The sequence below is a fragment of the Azolla caroliniana genome, unplaced genomic scaffold (genome assembly GCF_043228905.1).
Source record: "Azolla caroliniana isolate FFs.n. ecotype wild unplaced genomic scaffold, voAzoCaro1.0.p SCAF_18, whole genome shotgun sequence".
Taxonomy (NCBI): Eukaryota; Viridiplantae; Streptophyta; class Polypodiopsida; order Salviniales; family Salviniaceae; genus Azolla; species Azolla caroliniana.
Genome location: NW_028230453.1, coordinates 1341877 through 1360959, shown reverse-complemented (window position 1 = coordinate 1360959; position 19083 = coordinate 1341877). Strand labels below are relative to the sequence as shown.

General features: G+C 40.0%; 1 protein-coding gene across 1 annotated transcript; it reads right to left on the bottom strand.

Moving 5' to 3' along the window:
* Positions 1–1709: 1709 nt before the first annotated feature.
* Positions 1710–3395, bottom strand: LOC147851989 (L-type lectin-domain containing receptor kinase IX.1-like). Its single transcript, XM_087334398.1, has one exon. The coding sequence runs from the start codon at positions 2820–2822 to the stop codon at positions 1710–1712; it is 1113 nt and encodes a 370-aa protein (XP_087190524.1). The 5' UTR covers positions 2823–3395.
* Between the last annotated feature and the right edge of the window lie 15688 nt (positions 3396–19083).

Genomic DNA, 19083 nt, shown 5'->3' with positions numbered 1-19083 from the left:
GTAACAAGAGCTACTCTTCCTTGATTTTCATGTCCAATTGGATATACGTATAAACAACATGAGCCTTGCTACCCCATCTTGTGAGCTTATGATTAAAAACTAGGACGATTCCAAATCAGCCCATTTCAACTCTTCAATAAGCTTGTCCTAAGCGACAGCTGTGGAAACTTTATTAATTCCTTAATTGATTTCTTTTATTCCAAGTTGTGATATCAATGTGATCTCTTCTGGTGAGAAGTGTTAATGATCACATATATATCGGAAAAAAATCAAATTGTAAACAATGGTTTAATGGTCTAAGTTGTTACAACATTTCTTATATATTTGATATGTGATTGCCAAGTCATGTGAGACTACAAATCTTCAAAACTCTCCGCGTAGAACTTTTCTTCGTGTAATCAAGCAAGTGCAAGAAAAGGTTAATTCACTTCGAATTAGTTGCTAGTACTAATAAACTTGTGTGGCCCCAGATGAGTCTTAATTTTTTTGAATATAATGACAAAGGTTCGCGACTCTTGGGACGTTAGACAAGTGCATGAGAAGCTTAACTTAAATCTCAAGCCAATATATTATGATAATATATTAAGTTAGACAAGGATGAATGGGTAGCTCAAGCCAATATATTATGATAATAACTAAAATTATTAATATTTGATTTGGTTTAAACAGGAAGAAGTCAATGAGTGATGTATGTAAACTAATAGTTCGGACTCACCGATTTAGAGTTGGCCACATTTGGGTCCTACAGATCCCTCCCTCTACGGCTCCTCTATCTACTACGGCTCCTTGATTCACTATTGTTGGTCACAAAGGGCATGTTGTACCCCTTCTAAATTCTAAGATACCCATCGTCACTATCTCAGCCCCTACACATGGAGAGAGTAAGTTCTCAAAGACCAATGAAAGTGCAGTTCAAGCACCTTGGGCTCATCTTGCTAGTCTTTATGAGATCATCACGACATATGACCATGCCCATGTCTAACATCCTCTCCTTTGATCCAAGTAATCCAAGGACCCATATCAACTCTACATTCGACATCTCCAATTTGATGGCTCAAGCTCTAGCCACATCATAATCGACATCAATAGGCTCTTGCAATCTATCAAGACTATCGATACTTTTGGCATTGTCGGCCTCTCTTTGCTTCGAAATTTTAGTTTTCAAGCCTGGAATGAGTTCCATACCTCCACAAACTTGGTCCAAGTTTGGTTGATGAACTATGAGGACAGAACCTACTACGCAAAATTAGATCCATCTAATTTGTAGTCACCCCAATATGGAAACCAAATTTATAATGGATGTTGTTGGTAAAGGGGTCATATATCAAGTATCCTTTTTCTTATTGAAAGTGGCATTTCCTTTGTCATAGTCATATGTAGGTGAAAACAACCTTCGACACTAAGATTCTAGTACATGTTTTTTTTAAAGAACTACTCGTAAGCTCATATTTTTTATTTCCTAAGATATTAGATGTCCAAATAACCAGGCTCTTCTTTCTTTGGAGAGGAAAACACACACAAATAATCTTTGAACATCATATGTTGTAGTTAAGAATTCTTGAAACTAGTCTGAGCCCTCGCTTATTGTTTCCTTAAGATATTTTCATTTACCATTTCTTTCCTCTATAATTTATCGTAAAAAATTCGTCACTATCACTGTCTTCTTCATTCATCATAAAAAAATTCATCATCCATTCAATCATTCATCATTAACCTACATATTCCAATGTGGTCGCCACGCCCACCAGTATCTTCCATCTCCGGTCGCTTGTAAGATCTACAGTCTCTCCGTTGATCTTATCCTTTGTGTAAAGTAGCTTCTCGAGGCTACCATTGTCGGGATACTCATATACTAACAATGCCTTCCCTTTCTCGTAGCACCAGCCTCTCATCCGCAACAAATTGCGATGCCGAATGCTGCTTATGATCCTCACCTCCGATGCGAAAGATGCTTCCCCGCCTTCTTTCACATCCTCTTTGAGCTTCTTGATGGCCGCTGGCTGCGGGGATGTCAAATGTTCATCATTGGGCAACATACCCTTGTAGACTTGGCTGAATCCACCTTCCCCAAGCAGCATTTTGTGACTGAAATTGTTGGTGGCTCTCTTCAACACATTGTAGCTAAATTGTTGGATGTCCACACTCGCCGCCTCATGTGCGGCATACAGTTCAGATTTCTTCTGCCTCATGATGCAGCATAATGCTCCACAGCCATTCCGGTAGGCAATGATGAATCCAATGATGATGATGATTATGAAAAGCAGTGAAAAAGAGATGCCCAATATGAACCCTAGGTTGAGAGAACTGGACGTTTCCAAGGTCGAGAAGTACCATGAATAGATGGCATAGCCAGATGGCTTGGTATCGTTGGCATGCACAGTGGATCCGCTTGTCGCCATGATGCCCACCCACAGGGATGTGTGATTAAACACACTAGGATCGATGGAAGCTTGCAATATGAGAGATTCAGCATAGTCAGTCCTGTTCGCATAGTTCATCAGCCAAACTTTGACCATGTTTGTGGAGCCATCGAACCGAATCGAGGTTTGAAACCAGGAATTTCGATGCAAAGAGAGTGGATTGTTGTTGTCGCCGGAGGTATTGGTGGTGTTGATAGATTGCAAGCTATTGACGTCGATTCCGATGTGGCTAGAGCTCGGGTCGTTGAATTGGGGAGATTGTGCGATATCGAACTCGACTGCAAAGAAATCGTGACCAGGAAAGGAGGTAGTAGAATTGATGAAGGTGTCATTGGAGAGGCCGAGGTATCCACCGGCACTGTTGTGTGGGAATGCGTTGTCTTGTGCAATGAAGAAGGCCATGCCTTCTCCACTCAGATTGCTTTGGGTGATTATCTGGAAGGAGAAGGATGTGTCAAAAGAGACAATGGCACCTGTATGGTCGAGAAATCGTATGGGTTGTTTGTAAACTACACGAGTGGCGCTTCGATTGAGATTAGTTCTTGTGTCAGGGTCTGGGATGAGCCACAGGGTATTCTTCTCAATGTCCAGGGTTGCCGTAGCTCCAGCTTATCCCTCACCGCTGGGCAGACTGGAGATGTCGAAGAAGTCCTCCGAACTTGGATTGAAGGAGAAGTACTGAGGCTTGGCCATGGCCACACCATGTTCCGACAACGACAACAATGATCCGAGAAAGCGAATGCCGACGAGATCCGAATGCGGCGCACTTTGCAGAATCCAGCCGATTTGCAACATGAACCAGACCAGATTGCCAAGCTTGAATTTCATTGTATGCGGCCGCAATGATTTTAGAGGATCTATACTCTTTAGGATGTTGAGAAGAGTAATCTACTTGAGTCTTTCTTATGTTATGTATGTGATTAGGTTGCAGAAGAAGATGGCATTGTGGCCTACTCTATCCAAGTATTTCATACATAATACACACAATCAAACCCAATCAATTCTTGAGTCTTCTGAGTCTTGACTACTAATCCCCACATGGGTGGGGTTTGGTCTCCCTGTAAATTTTGATTCTTTAATTGATTTCTTTTATTGCAAATTGTGATATCAATGCAATATCTTATGGTGAGAAGTTTTAATGAGCTTAGAACTATGGATCACATATATATCGGGAAAAAGTCTAAATGATGGTGTAATGGTTCGAGATGAGTCTTACTTTTTTTAATATAGTGATATTTTTAGACCAACGTCAGCTTGGAAATTTGGTAAATCCTTGATTGGTTTAGTTTATTGCCAATTGTGATGTCATTTTACAATTTTTTATGCTAAGAAGTAGTGTTCACATATGTATTATTGGCAATAAAATAGGGATAAAATATGTCAAATTTTATGGTTTGGTCTAAGTGATGGCACTCATTAGCTTGGTTTAAGTTGGTTTGATGTGGTGGGAGAATACAAAGGTTCCGAATTCTTGAGAAGTTGGACAAGTGCATGAGAAGCTTAATTTAAATCTCATTAGAATCTCACTAAATTAATCAAGCATGAAGGAGAAGCCCAAGTCAATATATTATGATTATAACTAAAATTATTAATCTTTGATCTGGTTTAAACAAGAAGAAGTCAATGAGTGACGTATCTAAACTAAGACTTGGACTCACCAATTTGGAGTTGGCCACATTTGAGTCCTAGAGATCCCTCCCTCTCCACTTTTGTTGTCCCCTATAGTTGTCCCTCTTTTCTGATTGAATAAGGTTGCAAGGATTGAATGCCCCAAATTGATGCAACATGTTATCTTATTGCTTTTATATGTAAATGATGTTGCACTCTTATCACATGATGTTGATATTATGCAACATTTACTTGGGGTATTAGAAGACTTTTGGCATTATAGTGGACTAGCAGTGAATGTGGACAAAACAAAAATGATGGTAGTGCAAACCATCCAACCCCATCATTACCGTATGCTCACATATAGAGGTGAACATATACAAATTTTTCAAAGCTTTAAATATCTTGGTATTGATGTATTTGCCACAAATAAATGGAGTGCATGCTTTGATTCTAGGCTTCAAGTCAGTTGGAAATTGTATTACCTTTTGGAGAACCAATGCAACGAAAGTGATACTTACAAATGGGAAGTAAAACTAATGTTGTTCAATACCATGCTAACTCAAGTACTGCTTTATGGATTAGAAGTATGGGGTGACACCATCTCTCTTAATGCATGGAGAGAAAATTCAAAAGATGTTTTTAAGGAAGCAATTAGGAGTTAAATGCACTACCTCTTACTAGGTTATGCTCTTGGAAACAGGCGTTCGGCCCATTGAGATAATTGCACTCCAAAGAGTACATAGATACATTACAAAAGTCAAGAATATGCCAAATCATCGATTACCACATCTTGCTTGGAATATTGAATGTAAGTTACAAAAGAATCATAAGAGTAAAATTCTCTCATCTAGTTGGGTTGTTGACATAAGAAAATGGTTTAGAAGATGGGGTGTGGATGATCTTTTATAGCTTTCGGGCAATGTTATGCATTATGTGATGATTGAGCAAAGGTTGGGGGAATCATTAAGAATGAAATGGGAAAATGATAAGAGGACAAAGCTAGAATACTACATTGCAAATGTCAACCCTAAATGTTGCTCTCAATATAAGGCAAGAATGCTTATTGATCATATCCAACCTTATCTCATCACCAATATGAGTAGTTACAATTCTCGTAGAGCCCTCACACTACTTCGCACTCAATCCCACAAGTTAGGTATTGAAGTTGCATCATGGTATGAAATTTTAATGAATTTGACGGCATGTAAAGTATGCAATGAAGGTATGGTAGAGATGAATATCACTTGCTTTTCACATGCTCGACATATAGTGTAATTCGTTCAACATATGATGACATATTAAGAGGGAGTCATAACTTAAGTGCTATACTTATGACACCACCTAGAAGGTTGAGCTCATATGTGTATGCCTTATTCACTCATAGACATGTATCAAGAACACATGTATACTTTGGTCCCGTAGGTCAAAACTGGCCTCTTTATGGGCGATAAAAATTCTAATTCTAATTCTAAATCAAAGATAGCCATTGTCACATCTCAACCCCTACGCGTGGAGAGAGCAAGGTCACTAAGACCAATAAAAGTGCAGGTCGTGCACCTTGGGCTCATATTGCTAGTCTTTATGGGATTATCACCACGTATGATCATGGCCATGTCTAAAATCCTCTCCACAACTCTACATTCGACATCTCCATTGTGCCTAGCGGGGAGCACCAATATCACAGAACTAGGGCAACCCTAGGTAATGCAAATACCTTGTGACTCATTCCAGACCCTAGTGAAACCCACAATCACAATATAAGCGGGGGGCATATCATCTCCAAAGAATCGATTGAATTCTTGGGCCCTATGGCGGGCATCATTTTTTCTTTTAACACATCCTTCTCTTTCCGGATCATCACCCAATCCGATCAAAGTGGAGAAGGCATAGTCTTCCTCATTGCAGAAGACAAGGCATTCCCACACAACAGTGTTGCTCGGTACCTTGGCCTCTCCAATGGCACCTTCATCAATTCTACCTCCTTTCTTGGTCACAATTGCTTCGCAGTCGAGCTTGATATCGCGCAATCATCCCAATTTGATGACCCCGGCTCTAGCCATGTTGGAATCAACATTTGATTCAAACATGTTCGCGTTCACAAGTGGAAGGATCGCGCATAAATGGAAGGATAAGGAATATTTTGGTTGATTTTAGTACTTTTTCAATGATTTTACAAAACACATTGATACCAGTTTCATACATGTTCAAATATACTATGAAAAAGGTTAAAAAACCATTATTTTCGTGATTTAGAAATAAATAAAAAAAGAGGAATTTCAAAAAGTTACATTCTCAATTTATATCACAAACTTTACAACCAATGTTATTTTATAAGAAACGATTTTTTAGAAATCATAAGAATTCAAAACACATGCTTTTATATTACTTGATTTGTTACAAGCGGAATGTAGTTAGACTTAATAGCCAAAAATACATTCATGATCACTCCTTTACAGAGAATCACTACTATAACTAATATACAATGACGATTCCTCCTCGTCATCCTTGGATGTACCAATCAGTGCATTATCTTCGTCATAAACCAAATGGTTTGACTCTAGATTATATGTAGCAGATCTCGTTTGCCTTCGACTCGAGCCACCTTGTAGACCTGGTAAATTATATCTATTGTTGACTTCCTTAATCATCCGGCTTTTGTAAGCGTGAAGTCGTACACGATGATATCCACATCAGAGATATCAAGGGTCGAGTTGTTACGAATGTTTCGCTTCCTCTTCCTACCTCCCCTTGTCGTTGGGCATTCAATCATCTCCAATGTATACTTACCCATAAAAGCATTTGCACTTCTAGTGTTGTACCAATGAACATTTATAGACTTGATTGTGTTTTCTATTTCATGCATTAGCACTTCTAGAATTTTACCAACCCAAAATTGGTGGCCATGTGAGTTCTCATCAGCCGGTGTTGCAATCAACATCCCCGCCGCGAGCTCTTGCAAATTGCCTTGCCATCTAGCTTCGGCTGCTTTGTTGTGGATGGACCAAAATGTCATTAATCGCATTTGTTGGTTGCTCCAGAGTTTTATTTACACAATCATGTTGTAGTGACCATGTGAATGGCGTTTCTAAATTCCAATTATCACCAAATACACAATTGTCTATAATTCCTTTCTGATCACTAAAACATACATCCCACCATGACGTGTCTTGTTGTGCAGCATATTTCTTTGTGGCCTCAATATGCTTTCTTTTTACTTCTAACGCTTGGAGCCATAATTGTTTTTGTTCTGAATTGTTTTCACCAAGTCACTATGCAATTATCCTTTCTTCTCAATTGGCATTTGTTTTGCTCCATGGACAATTGTACTCGGCATACAAAGTAATAACTGGCAACCACCTTAAGGTTCCCATGTTGTAGAAGATGAATATTGTTTAGCATACAAATGCGTAGAACCACTTATTTCATTTTTCTTTATCATAAAAATGTGATTGAAGCTTATATTGTTTAATTGGGCGAGCACTTTAACATTCCCAACACCCCCATCTAATATATATCTCTTAAAGTCATATACCTCCTTCAAGTCTATCACTTTTGGGCGTGGTGTATATGCATCACAAATGACATCAAATAGTTTTGGTAATGTGAAAGCATCATGCCGAGACAACTGTCTAGAGAATGTGTTAAACATCTGATCTATATGATCATGTGTGTGGCCAACCAAAAGAAAATTGACTTTCACTTTTCTAACATACTTAGATAGCCAAACACAACTAAATTTTTGTTCTCTCTAATAGTATTCTCCAATTGAATGTATAGAACAGGGGGGAACAGTTGGCCCCAAGACATCAAAACTCGGTGAATCACTATAATTGTTAGGTTAGGGTCATTGTGAACATTGGGGTATGTAATGAAGACGTGAGATCCAACAGACCTATTATAAGCCAAGCATCCCACCAAGTGCATTTGAACAAGGCACTCATCATTGATGTCTTTGGGGAGCCTCCGCATATGCGGCAAGCATGTCTTCTTCTGGTCCATGCCATCTATCATTAAGCACATGTATTGTTCGGGCCTCTTCAAACACTTCTCTCTATGATGCATCGCCTTCTTTCATTCTAACGATTGTGCCTCACGATGCTCCTGTAGTAACTTCTTAGTCATATCCTTTTCCATTGATGTCTTTGCACCTTTAGCCAAACTTTTAAGATTTGCACAAATGGAGCAATACCCCATGCGTACTTTACGTGGAATGATAACATTTGAAAACCGAGCTCTCCATAATCTTGTGAATTGGCTATATGTGATAGATTTATTACGTGAGCCCACCATATCTGATCGATAGACATTATAAACTTCCCGACGTGTGTAATTATCAGAGAGGTGCATCCTACCTATAGTGGGCATTACTTCACAATTTAACTGAAAGTAACTTTTCATCCAACCAATAGCATGTCTTCCAATTGCACATTTCATACGTGGAACCTCTTTACAATTGAGCATCTGATCCCCGCTAAGTAGACGTTGTTGTACTCGATGTAGCCGCATGTTACTAACACATAATGCAATTTTGAATGCAACTCTACATATCTGTTGCGCATGGAAGATATAATACTCGAATGATAATTTGATCCCCATACATTTGTCAGACACTATTTGTATATGTGATCCGAGGTAAGTGTCTTGCTCATCACTAGTCATCGAAAAATAGTATCGCCTTAATTCTCGCAACTTTGATTTTCCAATCATAGACATACAACCATGGGCACAACATATTTTGTTGACATCAAATCCAATCTGCTTATTTGATGTCACCAAGTTAAATCTGGCAAGACGAATTCTACATGGGATTCTTCTAATATGCATAGGGCTTCCAGATTTCTCTTCCTGCATAGAAGTTGGGGTAACCTTGTTACAATCCAATTCTTTGTTGTGACCATCACCCATGATATTTGATGTTTCATTAGCACTACCTTCATTCTCTGTATCTTTATTAATATTGTATTCTTCAATAGAGAACTCTTCACATGTGTCATTATTCACATGTGTTGTAGGTGAAGATGAGCTGAGACAATACTCTTCGATAGAAATGGGTGAGTCTGTCGACAGACAATATTCTTCGATAGAAAATGGTGAGTTTGTCGACAGACAATACTCTTCGGTAGAAAACGAAGAGTCTGATGACAAACAATATTCTTCAATCGAGAACGGTGAGTCTTCACTCATGGCTTAAGGTCCACACAGAGCTCTTCAAGTTATATGCTTGGGCTAAGTTCCTCTCTAAACATAAACTCCTCTCCAAACAGAAGCTCCCTCAATATAATGTCTATATTATTTAATATTATATTAATACAATAAATAAAGATATTATTTTTAATATAATAATTTTATTCAACATATTAATAATTACTTAAACTAGTCAGTATAAAGTTGAATCAATTATATTTTATACCTTAGTAATCCTATAATATATAATTTAAATTAAATTTACTTTAGCCATGAAGTATAATATAATTACAATCATTACCAAGCCATATAAATGTTGGTTTAAAGTTAAAATCATTGGTTAATTAATGGCACCCATATTTAATATAGAACTTCTCAATCATTGGTTCATTCATGCCCACCATTTTAAATATAAGCCTTTTCAATCATTGGTTCATTCATGGTCACATCTTTAATACAAAACATTAGAGAGTCATAAAAATGTTGCTTTGAGTATTCAATCATTGGTTCATTCATGAACCTCTATCATTGTTTTCTTTATGACCTTCAAAGGCATTGTATGTTTGTTTGAGTATAAAATAATCATTAATATGTCAGTTTGAGTATTTAATCATTGATTTATTCATAAGCATCATTTAATTCAAATCCATTAGAGAGTCATGATTGGTACATTCAAGATTATGTACTAAATAAAGTGTACTAAGGTCTAAGAAAAAAGTGTCCTAAGGTCAAAGAAACTCTTTCTTAGGTCTAACTAACTAACCTTAAGCTTACCAACCCTGGTTAAAGTAATTGTGGTTACTTTAACCACAGTGGTCAATCCCTATAAATAGGAAGACCTCATTTCGCAATCACTCACGTGCAGAACAGAGCACACAGAGCACAAATAGCCCATAGCACACAACACCAAATCGTCATCTCCCCGTAAGCATCGACAACAAGAATCATGTCTTCGAAGAAAATTGAGTGCCAAGAATCCAGGTAAGCGCCTGGCAATATGGACATTTTTGTAAATATGTTTTAGCACTCAAGAACTCGATATTGCGTATCGAGTTCTTGTTATTAGTTTGTGTTATATACAGGAACTCGATATGCCATATCGAGTTCCTGTTTAAAGTGTCAAGATTCGAACTCTTGACATGACCATGTTATAATCTACTATTATGAGTTAACCAAGATATCTAGTACTAGTTATGTATGTAATTGGTCCTTATTATTTTGCTAGCATCATGTGCATAGTTGCTCCCTTGTAGTATTTACACTTGGCACATGCATGCATACCTACATGCTCTATTGTAGATTCACATGCGTGCAACAAGTATGCATGCCATGTAGTATAAATAGAGGAGTTCACCTTGAAGGAATTCAAGGTGAACAACACCAGTTATGGAGTCTTTCCTTTAGTACTATCTTCTTTCTTGTCCATTTGGTTATCTTCTTGGTTGTCTCTTGAGTTTATGATCCGTGACAGTTTGTTCACCTTTTACCTCATCGCATCTCCTCGACATCCGATCGTCTTAGGACTAACGTGGTTGGAGGCGCACAATCCAATAGTGGATTGGTGCAACCGCTCGATCACATTTAGCAAGCCAAGATGCTCATGCAAAAGTATGAAGGGAAATTCAGTTTCCTATCCTTCGGAGACGGTCGACTCCGAATTGACTACCCCATCATCCGTCCAGGATGGGTTTGTTTGTGGCGCCATTTCTAACACACTCCATGTTATTCCCGAAAAATACCAACACTTCTCCGACGTATTTGAAAAATGTAATGCTGATCGGTTGCCTGAACACCGGCTCTACGACTGTCTGATTGATCTTCAAGAAGGTGTGTGTCCACCCTTTGGTCCTCTATATGCGTTGTCTGCACCAGAGTTGAAGGCCCTTCGTGTGTATCTTGATGAGAACCTCGAGAAAGGCTTTATTCAACCTTCTAAGTCACCAACCGGGCCCCCCATTTTATTTGTGAAGAAGAAGGACGGCTCTCTATGCTTATGCGTCGACTACCGAGGTCTCAACAAACTCACTGTGCGCAACCGCTATCCGCTACCTCTGATCCCCGAACTCCTTGATCGGCTCCGAGTTGCGCGTGTCTTCTCCAAAGTTGATCTGTGTGGCGCGTACAATCTAGTACGCATCAAGCCGGGGGATGAATGGAAAACCGCATTTCGAACACGGTATGGGCATTTCGAGTACAAGGTAATGCCTTTTGGTCTTACTAACGCTCCCGCAGTTTTTCAACATATGATGAACGATATTTTCCAGGAATATCTTGATCTTTTTGTTGTCATTTACCTCGATGATATTCTCATTTTCTCGCCAAACATGGAGGAGCACACTCGCCAAGTCCGATTAGTTCTGGCCAAACTTCGCGAGCATGGCCTTTATGCCAAAGGCGAGAAATGCGAGTTCGACCGTACCTCGATCGAATTTCTGGGCTACATCATTTCGCCCACTGGCATCACCATGGATATGAAGAAGGTCTCTGCCATTCAGGCGTGGGCGACTCCAAGGCGACTTAAAGATGTGCAATCCTTCCTCGGCTTAGCGAATTTTTACCGTCGCTTCATCAAGGGGTTTTCCACCCTAGCACAACCTCTTATCGCTCTCACCCATAAAGGCACTCCATTTTTATGAACCTCGGAGGCACAAAATGCGTTCGACTCACTCAAACACGCATTCATCACTGCCCCGGTGCTGCTACATGCCGACCCCACAAAACCCTTCCAAGTCGAAACCGATGCCTCTGACTTTGCCATTGGCGCCATCTTATCCCAAGCAGACGACAACAACCTAATGCACCCAGTGGCTTACTATTCCCGAAAATTTACGGCATCCGAAATCAATTATCCCATTTACGACAAGGAGCTTGCTGCTATCATTGCTGCCTTTGAAGAATGGCGACCCTACTTGGCCGGCGCACAACATCGTGTCCAGGTAATGACTGATCATAAAAATTTAGTTTATTTTTCCACCACTCGTACTTTGAATCGAAGGCAGGCCCGTTGGTCTACATTTCTCGCCGACTACGATTTTGAGATCGTATTTCGACCTGGTGGCCAACATGGGAAGGTTGATGCCCTTTCTCGCCGAGCTGACCTTGCACTCCGCCCTGGGGATGCTGTTTATGCTCAACAATCTAGACATTTGTTGAAACCCGACCAATTGCATCTGTTTGCCACTTGTATGTTGCAGGATGATTCTTTACTCCAACAAATCACTGATGCATCCAAGACCGATGCGTTCGCCAACGAGATTCGAGACAGTCTGCAAAACCCCTCCAAGGCGACCAAAAGGAAGGATCTTGACACCTTCACCATACAAGAGGGTTTGTTGTTCCGAGATCATCTCTTATACGTCCCAAAGGGCCCATGTCGCACCCGGGTGTTGCGGGAATGCCACGATGACCCACTTGCAGGTCATTTCGGGGTCGCGAAAACCCTCGAGCTAATCTCTCGGGGGTATTGGTGGCCACAACCATGGAAGCTGGTCAAAGAATACATAAAGAGTTGTGAGGTTTGTGCTCGCTCCAAAGCCATTCATCATCGGCCATACGGCTTACTACAGCCGCTTCCATGTCCTCGTCGTCCTTGGGCCTCTATCTCTATGGACCTGATAACTGATCTACCCTTGGTCAATAGCTATGACTCGGTGTTGGTCGTTGTCGATCGGTTTACGAAGATGGCTCACTTCACTCCATGCTCCAAAACCATTTGCGGAGAAGGAATGGTGCATCTCCTACTCAACAATGTAGTACGCTTGCATGGACTCCCCGATGATGTCATCTCGGATCGCGGACCCCAGTTTGTCTCTCACTTCTTGCAGCGCCTGCTACAAACTTTAGGCATCTCTGTCAAGTTGTCCTCTGCTTATCACCCCCAAACTGACGGGCAAACGGAGTGTGTCAACCAAATCCTTGAGCAGTATCTTCGGTGCTCGGTTAGTTACCAACAAGATGATTGGGTCAACTTACTTTCGCTCGCGGAATTCGCCTACAATAATTCTCTCCATGCATCGACTAGCGTCACTCCCTTCTTTGCCACCTATGGTTTACATCCTCGCTTCAACATTTCCCTTCCTACCACTTCCGTGAACCCTTCGGCGGAGGATCGTGCCCGCATTTTGGAAGAAGTACATCATGATTTATCCTTGGAGCTTAGTCTTGCTAATGAACGATACAAGAAGCAGGCTGATCGCCATCGATCTTCCACTCCACACTTTGTCGTTGGAGACATGGTCTGGTTGTTACGTCGACACATCTCTACTACTCGTCCATGTGCGAAACTTGATTGCAAGAAGTTGGGACCATTCCGTATCATCGAGTGCATCAATCCCGTCGCCTTCCGGCTCGCCCTTCCATCCCACTTCCGGATTCACGATGTTTTTCATGTCTCCCTCCTCGAACCCCATTATGCTTCACAACTCCCAGGACGTCAAGCCCCACCACCACCACCTGTGCAATTGACGACAGGGGAGGAATACGAGGTCGACCAAATCCTTGACTCGCGTTGGCACCGTCGACACTTGCAATACCTCGTCCTATGGAGGGGTTACCCCATGTCTGAGGCCACATGGGAACCATCGGCAAATTTACAAAATGCCCCAGAGGTCGTCCAAGATTTTCATCACCGATATCCCCACAAACCAGCGGCCGATTTGGGAAGGCGGCGTAAGAGGGGGGATAATGTCAAGATTCGAACTCTTGACATGACCATGTTATAATCTACTATTATGAGTTAACCAAGATATCTAGTACTAGTTATGTATGTAATTGGTCCTTATTATTTTGCTAGCATCATGTGCATAGTTGCTCCCTTGTAGTATTTACACTTGGCACATGCATGCATACCTACATGCTCTATTGTAGATTCACATGCGTGCAACAAGTATGCATGCCATGTAGTATAAATAGAGGAGTTCACCTTGAAGGAATTCAAGGTGAACAACACCAGTTATGGAGTCTTTCTTTTAGTACTATCTTCTTTCTTGTCCATTTGGTTATCTTCTTGGTTGTCTCTTGAGTTTATGATCCGTGACATAAAGTTTGTGTTTTATACAGGAACCCGATACGGCGTATCAAGTTCCTGTTATTAGTTTGTGTTATATACAGGAACTCGATACACCATATCTGGTGTGTTTAAATTTTGTATTACATACAGGAACTCGATATGCCGTATCGAGTTCTTGTGTAAAGTATGTGTTTTATACAAAAACTCGATACGCCGTATCAAGTTCCTGTTTAAATACGCCGTATCGAGTTACTGTATAAAACACAAACTTTAAATAGGAATATTGTGTCTTTGGGGGAACAAATTGGTATATGTGTGAAAAGATACCAATTTTATGTCCAATTCAGACTTTTTAAGTGACATTTGCTACATTTTGTAACATTTAGCGACCTTACTTAAAAAGGTTTTATGACCTATAATAGCTTTAAATAATAGAAAATAACCCATGAATTACCTTTATGATACCAAATTCAAGTCTATCGTATTAAAATTCTCAACAATATGGGATATGGAATCAATATAAGCCATACCTACCCTCCAATATGAGACATATCCTTGTATAATTATTAAGATATATAATATTCGAAGTTGAATAGCCCTTACTAGATTTAAATTCACAATAAAGCTCTATTATGTTCACAAAAAGTATGATTGATATTTAGATTTTAGCACAAATCACCTGCTAGTTTTTGTCTTGGTCTACTTATGTATATTTTAATATGCAACTTAATCTAGGCAACCACCTAACTTATATTTTCGCATGTCCTTTCTTAAATAGGTCATTTGAGAACTTGTCGGACCGACCTGTGAAGAAAATAAAGCTCCGGATTCAAGGCTCTCCAATTGAGACCCAGAAACAAATAGTTCCTCAAAACATGAAGAGAGGAAAAAAGTTTCTCTTCAACAAGGAGACAAAATCTCAACCATCTGATGATGTTAGCCAAAAGAAAATGTTAGCTGCTTCTGGTGGTGAGGCCCTTCCTGACCGTGATCTAACGGACAAGGAATGGTGTATGCAGTACGTCAACTCCAAGAAAAAAGTCGTGTTGTATACATCAAAGAAGAAGGGCGACAGTCAGCTTGAAAATGACATCGCATTTATGTTTGGCCGTATTCTACAATTTGACTATGAAGATTTAGATTCAACCAACATTCTTATAATGATAGAGTACTCAAAGGGGGTACGTAAAGCGTACCTTTCTGAAGATCGACTAGTAAAGGAATCTTGTGGTCCAGAGTCTTTTAAAAAAGATTTACAAAGCTCACAAAACCTTATTGTCACCTTGAGGCCTTATATACAAGGCCATGTAACTCTAAGGGAGCCCTTTCCCTCCCTAGTGAAGGCCCCAAAAAGGGCATCTAAAGTGCAATCAAGACCAGCAAAAAAGAAGACCACTAAAATGTCGGACTCCGACTCATCAAGCTCAACAGAAGATGAGGACACTAGAGGGACGCCAGGTCCTAAGCTGGCATCTGGTGTGTTGTCATCCGAACAGAATAAGATACATAGAGAGTTAATGCAGCATAAACTGGTGAGAAAAGCGCAAGTGTTTAATTTTCCTATAACACACATCCATCGGCCCCTTGTAGATGAAAAAACAGGACGAAGACCACTTGAGATCAAAGAGCCACACTGGATGCATGTTCAGAATCTCAAGAAAAAAATGAAAATAAATCCGCATGCTACAATTGTCCCTTTCATTGTGATGGTAGATCCCGAAGAATGTTCCACAACTGAGGCCTTCGACGTGAGAAAGCATGATCAATACAATTACTTTGTAATTGGTGGATCACATTCGGCTGAGGCACGCAGGCAACTTGTTAGAGAGCATCCAACGACTTTCTTCTTCAAGTATGCCGAATGCAAAATATATGTGGGCCTCACAACTGAAGAGGCAAACCTTTTGGCATGGGACCACACCAACGACAACAACTATAGGCAAAAAATGTCATCTATTGAACGGATAAGGTTCTTCCACCATGAATACATGGACGTTGTCGTGAAGATTTTCGGCAATAGTGTGAAAATCCCATAAAACGTACGAAATCGAGTATGAATCACGTAGTACAATAATTGTGAAGATAACATTTTAAATAGATTTAATATCTAAGTACAAAATGATGGAGGTTTCGAATGCACTTTATTACACGAGAAACGGACAACTAAATGTCAAGATATGAGGGTATAAAGTTTGTAAAAGGAAAGGAGAAAATTGTGAGATATCCCACATAGGCACGACAAATACAGCTCTCATCATATATAAGGTGGAGCAAAAGATATTATCTTTGTGTCTATGTGTGGAGCATAGAGAGTTCAAGGTAACTTGAACTAAGAGTGGAGGTGGGCTAACTACTCATAAAGGGTTTTGGCCAACCAAAACCGGACCGGCGATGGAGCCGGTGATCCGGCCGCATCCGACGGCAATCCGACCGCATCCGGCGACGGTGCCGGCATCCGGCGACGGCACCGGTAACCGACGGCATCCGACGGCATCTAGCGACGGCACCGGTATCCGGCGATGGTATCCGGCGACTAGATAAATAAATATATAAATATATATACATATTTACATATACAAGGAGGGCAAGAAAGGATTCAAACCTTGTACCTCCAAGTTAGGAGTCAATTGGCTTACCATTAAGCCATGCTATTTAGTTGAAATTATATTTCTATCATTGTACTTTTACATGTAAATTCTCATACATGAGAGCTAAAATGAGTGACATGGTTATCATGCACCACATATAATACATAAGCGCCAAATGGCAAACATGCAATTTATGCATGTTTTGTACCCTCACATGCATCATATGCATGAGAGCATCTATAAAAGAGGGAAGGGGGAGGAGAAAAGACACGGTTTTTTTTATGAAAATTAAGAGGAAGAAATTCGTTATCAAATTGATCGTGTAACTTGCTTCTTAAATCTAAAGTTAAAAGTTCAATCAATCTCTCTCAATCGTGTAATCTCAACTTCTCTCTTTCCCAATCTATCTTAAGTACTTTCTCGCCAAAGCTTGTATCGACTCTAAATCCTTCTGGTCCAGAACCCCGGCGGTTCCGCTTCACGATCCGCGCGTAGTGATGGATCTTCACGACAACGTCATACAAAAGTTTGGTGTGAAGCTACACACCGGCCTACGACGTCAATGCCTTCATGAGGTCAGCATTGTGGTGGATGATAATGTTAAGTCGGATGGTCTTCGGAAATATGAGTCTTGGTTTCAACTTGCCTTTAGAGATGGAGAAGTATGGGACCTACAAGATCAAATCTTCTGAATGTGGGAGAATAATGAGGTCAAAGGTCAATGAAAAAAGAAATGTAAGGTAGACCCTCAACTAGAATTAAAGTCACAAGCGGCCAAGAAAATCGATTTAACAATTGAAGAAATGGCTGACGACATGAAGTTGTCTCTGTGGAGAGCGATGCAAGGTATTAAGGATGAGCAGCTTCTTGTGTCTATTTTGACAAGGGTTGTGGCGAAATATTTAAGCCTTGAAGAAATTGTCACTGAGTTCAATAAGTAAGTCTTTCAAATAGTGATATTGAATTCAATATGGTGCAATTGAAAGTTCTAATCTTGTTTTCTAATTTCACAGTCATAAGGTGTACATGAAGATCCAAGAAGTTATGATGAAACAACTTGGATGCATAAAGTGGGAACAAGTGACCAAGGGTTATCCTCTAACGTCTTCATATAAGGTGTTATCCGAGTATTTTATTGCATTCAAGGATTGGGTTAGTATTGGTGTTTTTCATTAAGTTTTCCTCATATGTAGAGGTTGTGTAATAATATTTGATGTCTTATTGCTTCTATTAGAAACCGTGTCGTGGCAAGAAACAAGGAGAAGTTAAGGATATACATGATTTCCCGACATCCTTCCTTGCACATCTTGAGAGAGCCAGAAAAGAAAAGGATCGACGCTTAGTCAAGGCGTACAAAATTGAGGAAGATGGCTCCTTCAAAAAATTTAGCCACAAAAAGGATATTACGAGAGATCTTTACTACAACGTGATTTGCGGCGATGTCGTTGACATGATCCAAAAAGTGCCAAAGAAGGAATATACGCTAATGATTGTTGATATTCCATATGGATTTTGAATGGCAGGGTCATCATACGACGATGAACCGTTTAGGTTCAAACAGTTAGAGAAGATGGTCAAGGATTTTGTTGAGCTAACCACTGCATCCTTGTGGAGGATAGTTGTCTTTCATAGTATGAACCAAGGGTACTCGGTAGCTCAAGATTTGAGATCTCGTTGCCATGGAATCGAGAACCTGGCATGGTAAGGATTATTTATAAGTCTCATTCACTATATTGCCTTTCTTAAGATTGTTCAATCTATTCTTAACTCAATGCAATATTTGTTATAGGATGAAAACCAATGTCAATAAAGGGCCAACCTTTCGGTTCATAAATGCCATTGAATACATTATGGTTGGTTACTTCGATGAAATAAAGAAACAAAGAATCAAGGAGCATTCTAATGAAGTCGGAGGTTCAAATCTGTTGATATATCCAAAAGTGACACAGAAATTGCGACATGTCACCACGACAGAACGGGGACTTCTCAACCCATACCAAAAACCTCAACGACTTATGATGCGCTTGATTGAGATGTTTTCTGTCGAAGGAGATTGGATATTAGACCTCTTTTCTGGCACAGGTACTCCTCGAACTAGGTTAACGATCTTGAGATAACCAATACTGAATCTTTTTTGTTTGAAAACTAAATCTTCTTGTTGCTTTCTTCACAGGTACAATGTCTACATGTGCATTGAAGCTCTTTAGAAACACAGTTGCATTGGAGAAGGATGAGGAGCAAGTTATATTTATAAACATGAGTATTAAGGCTT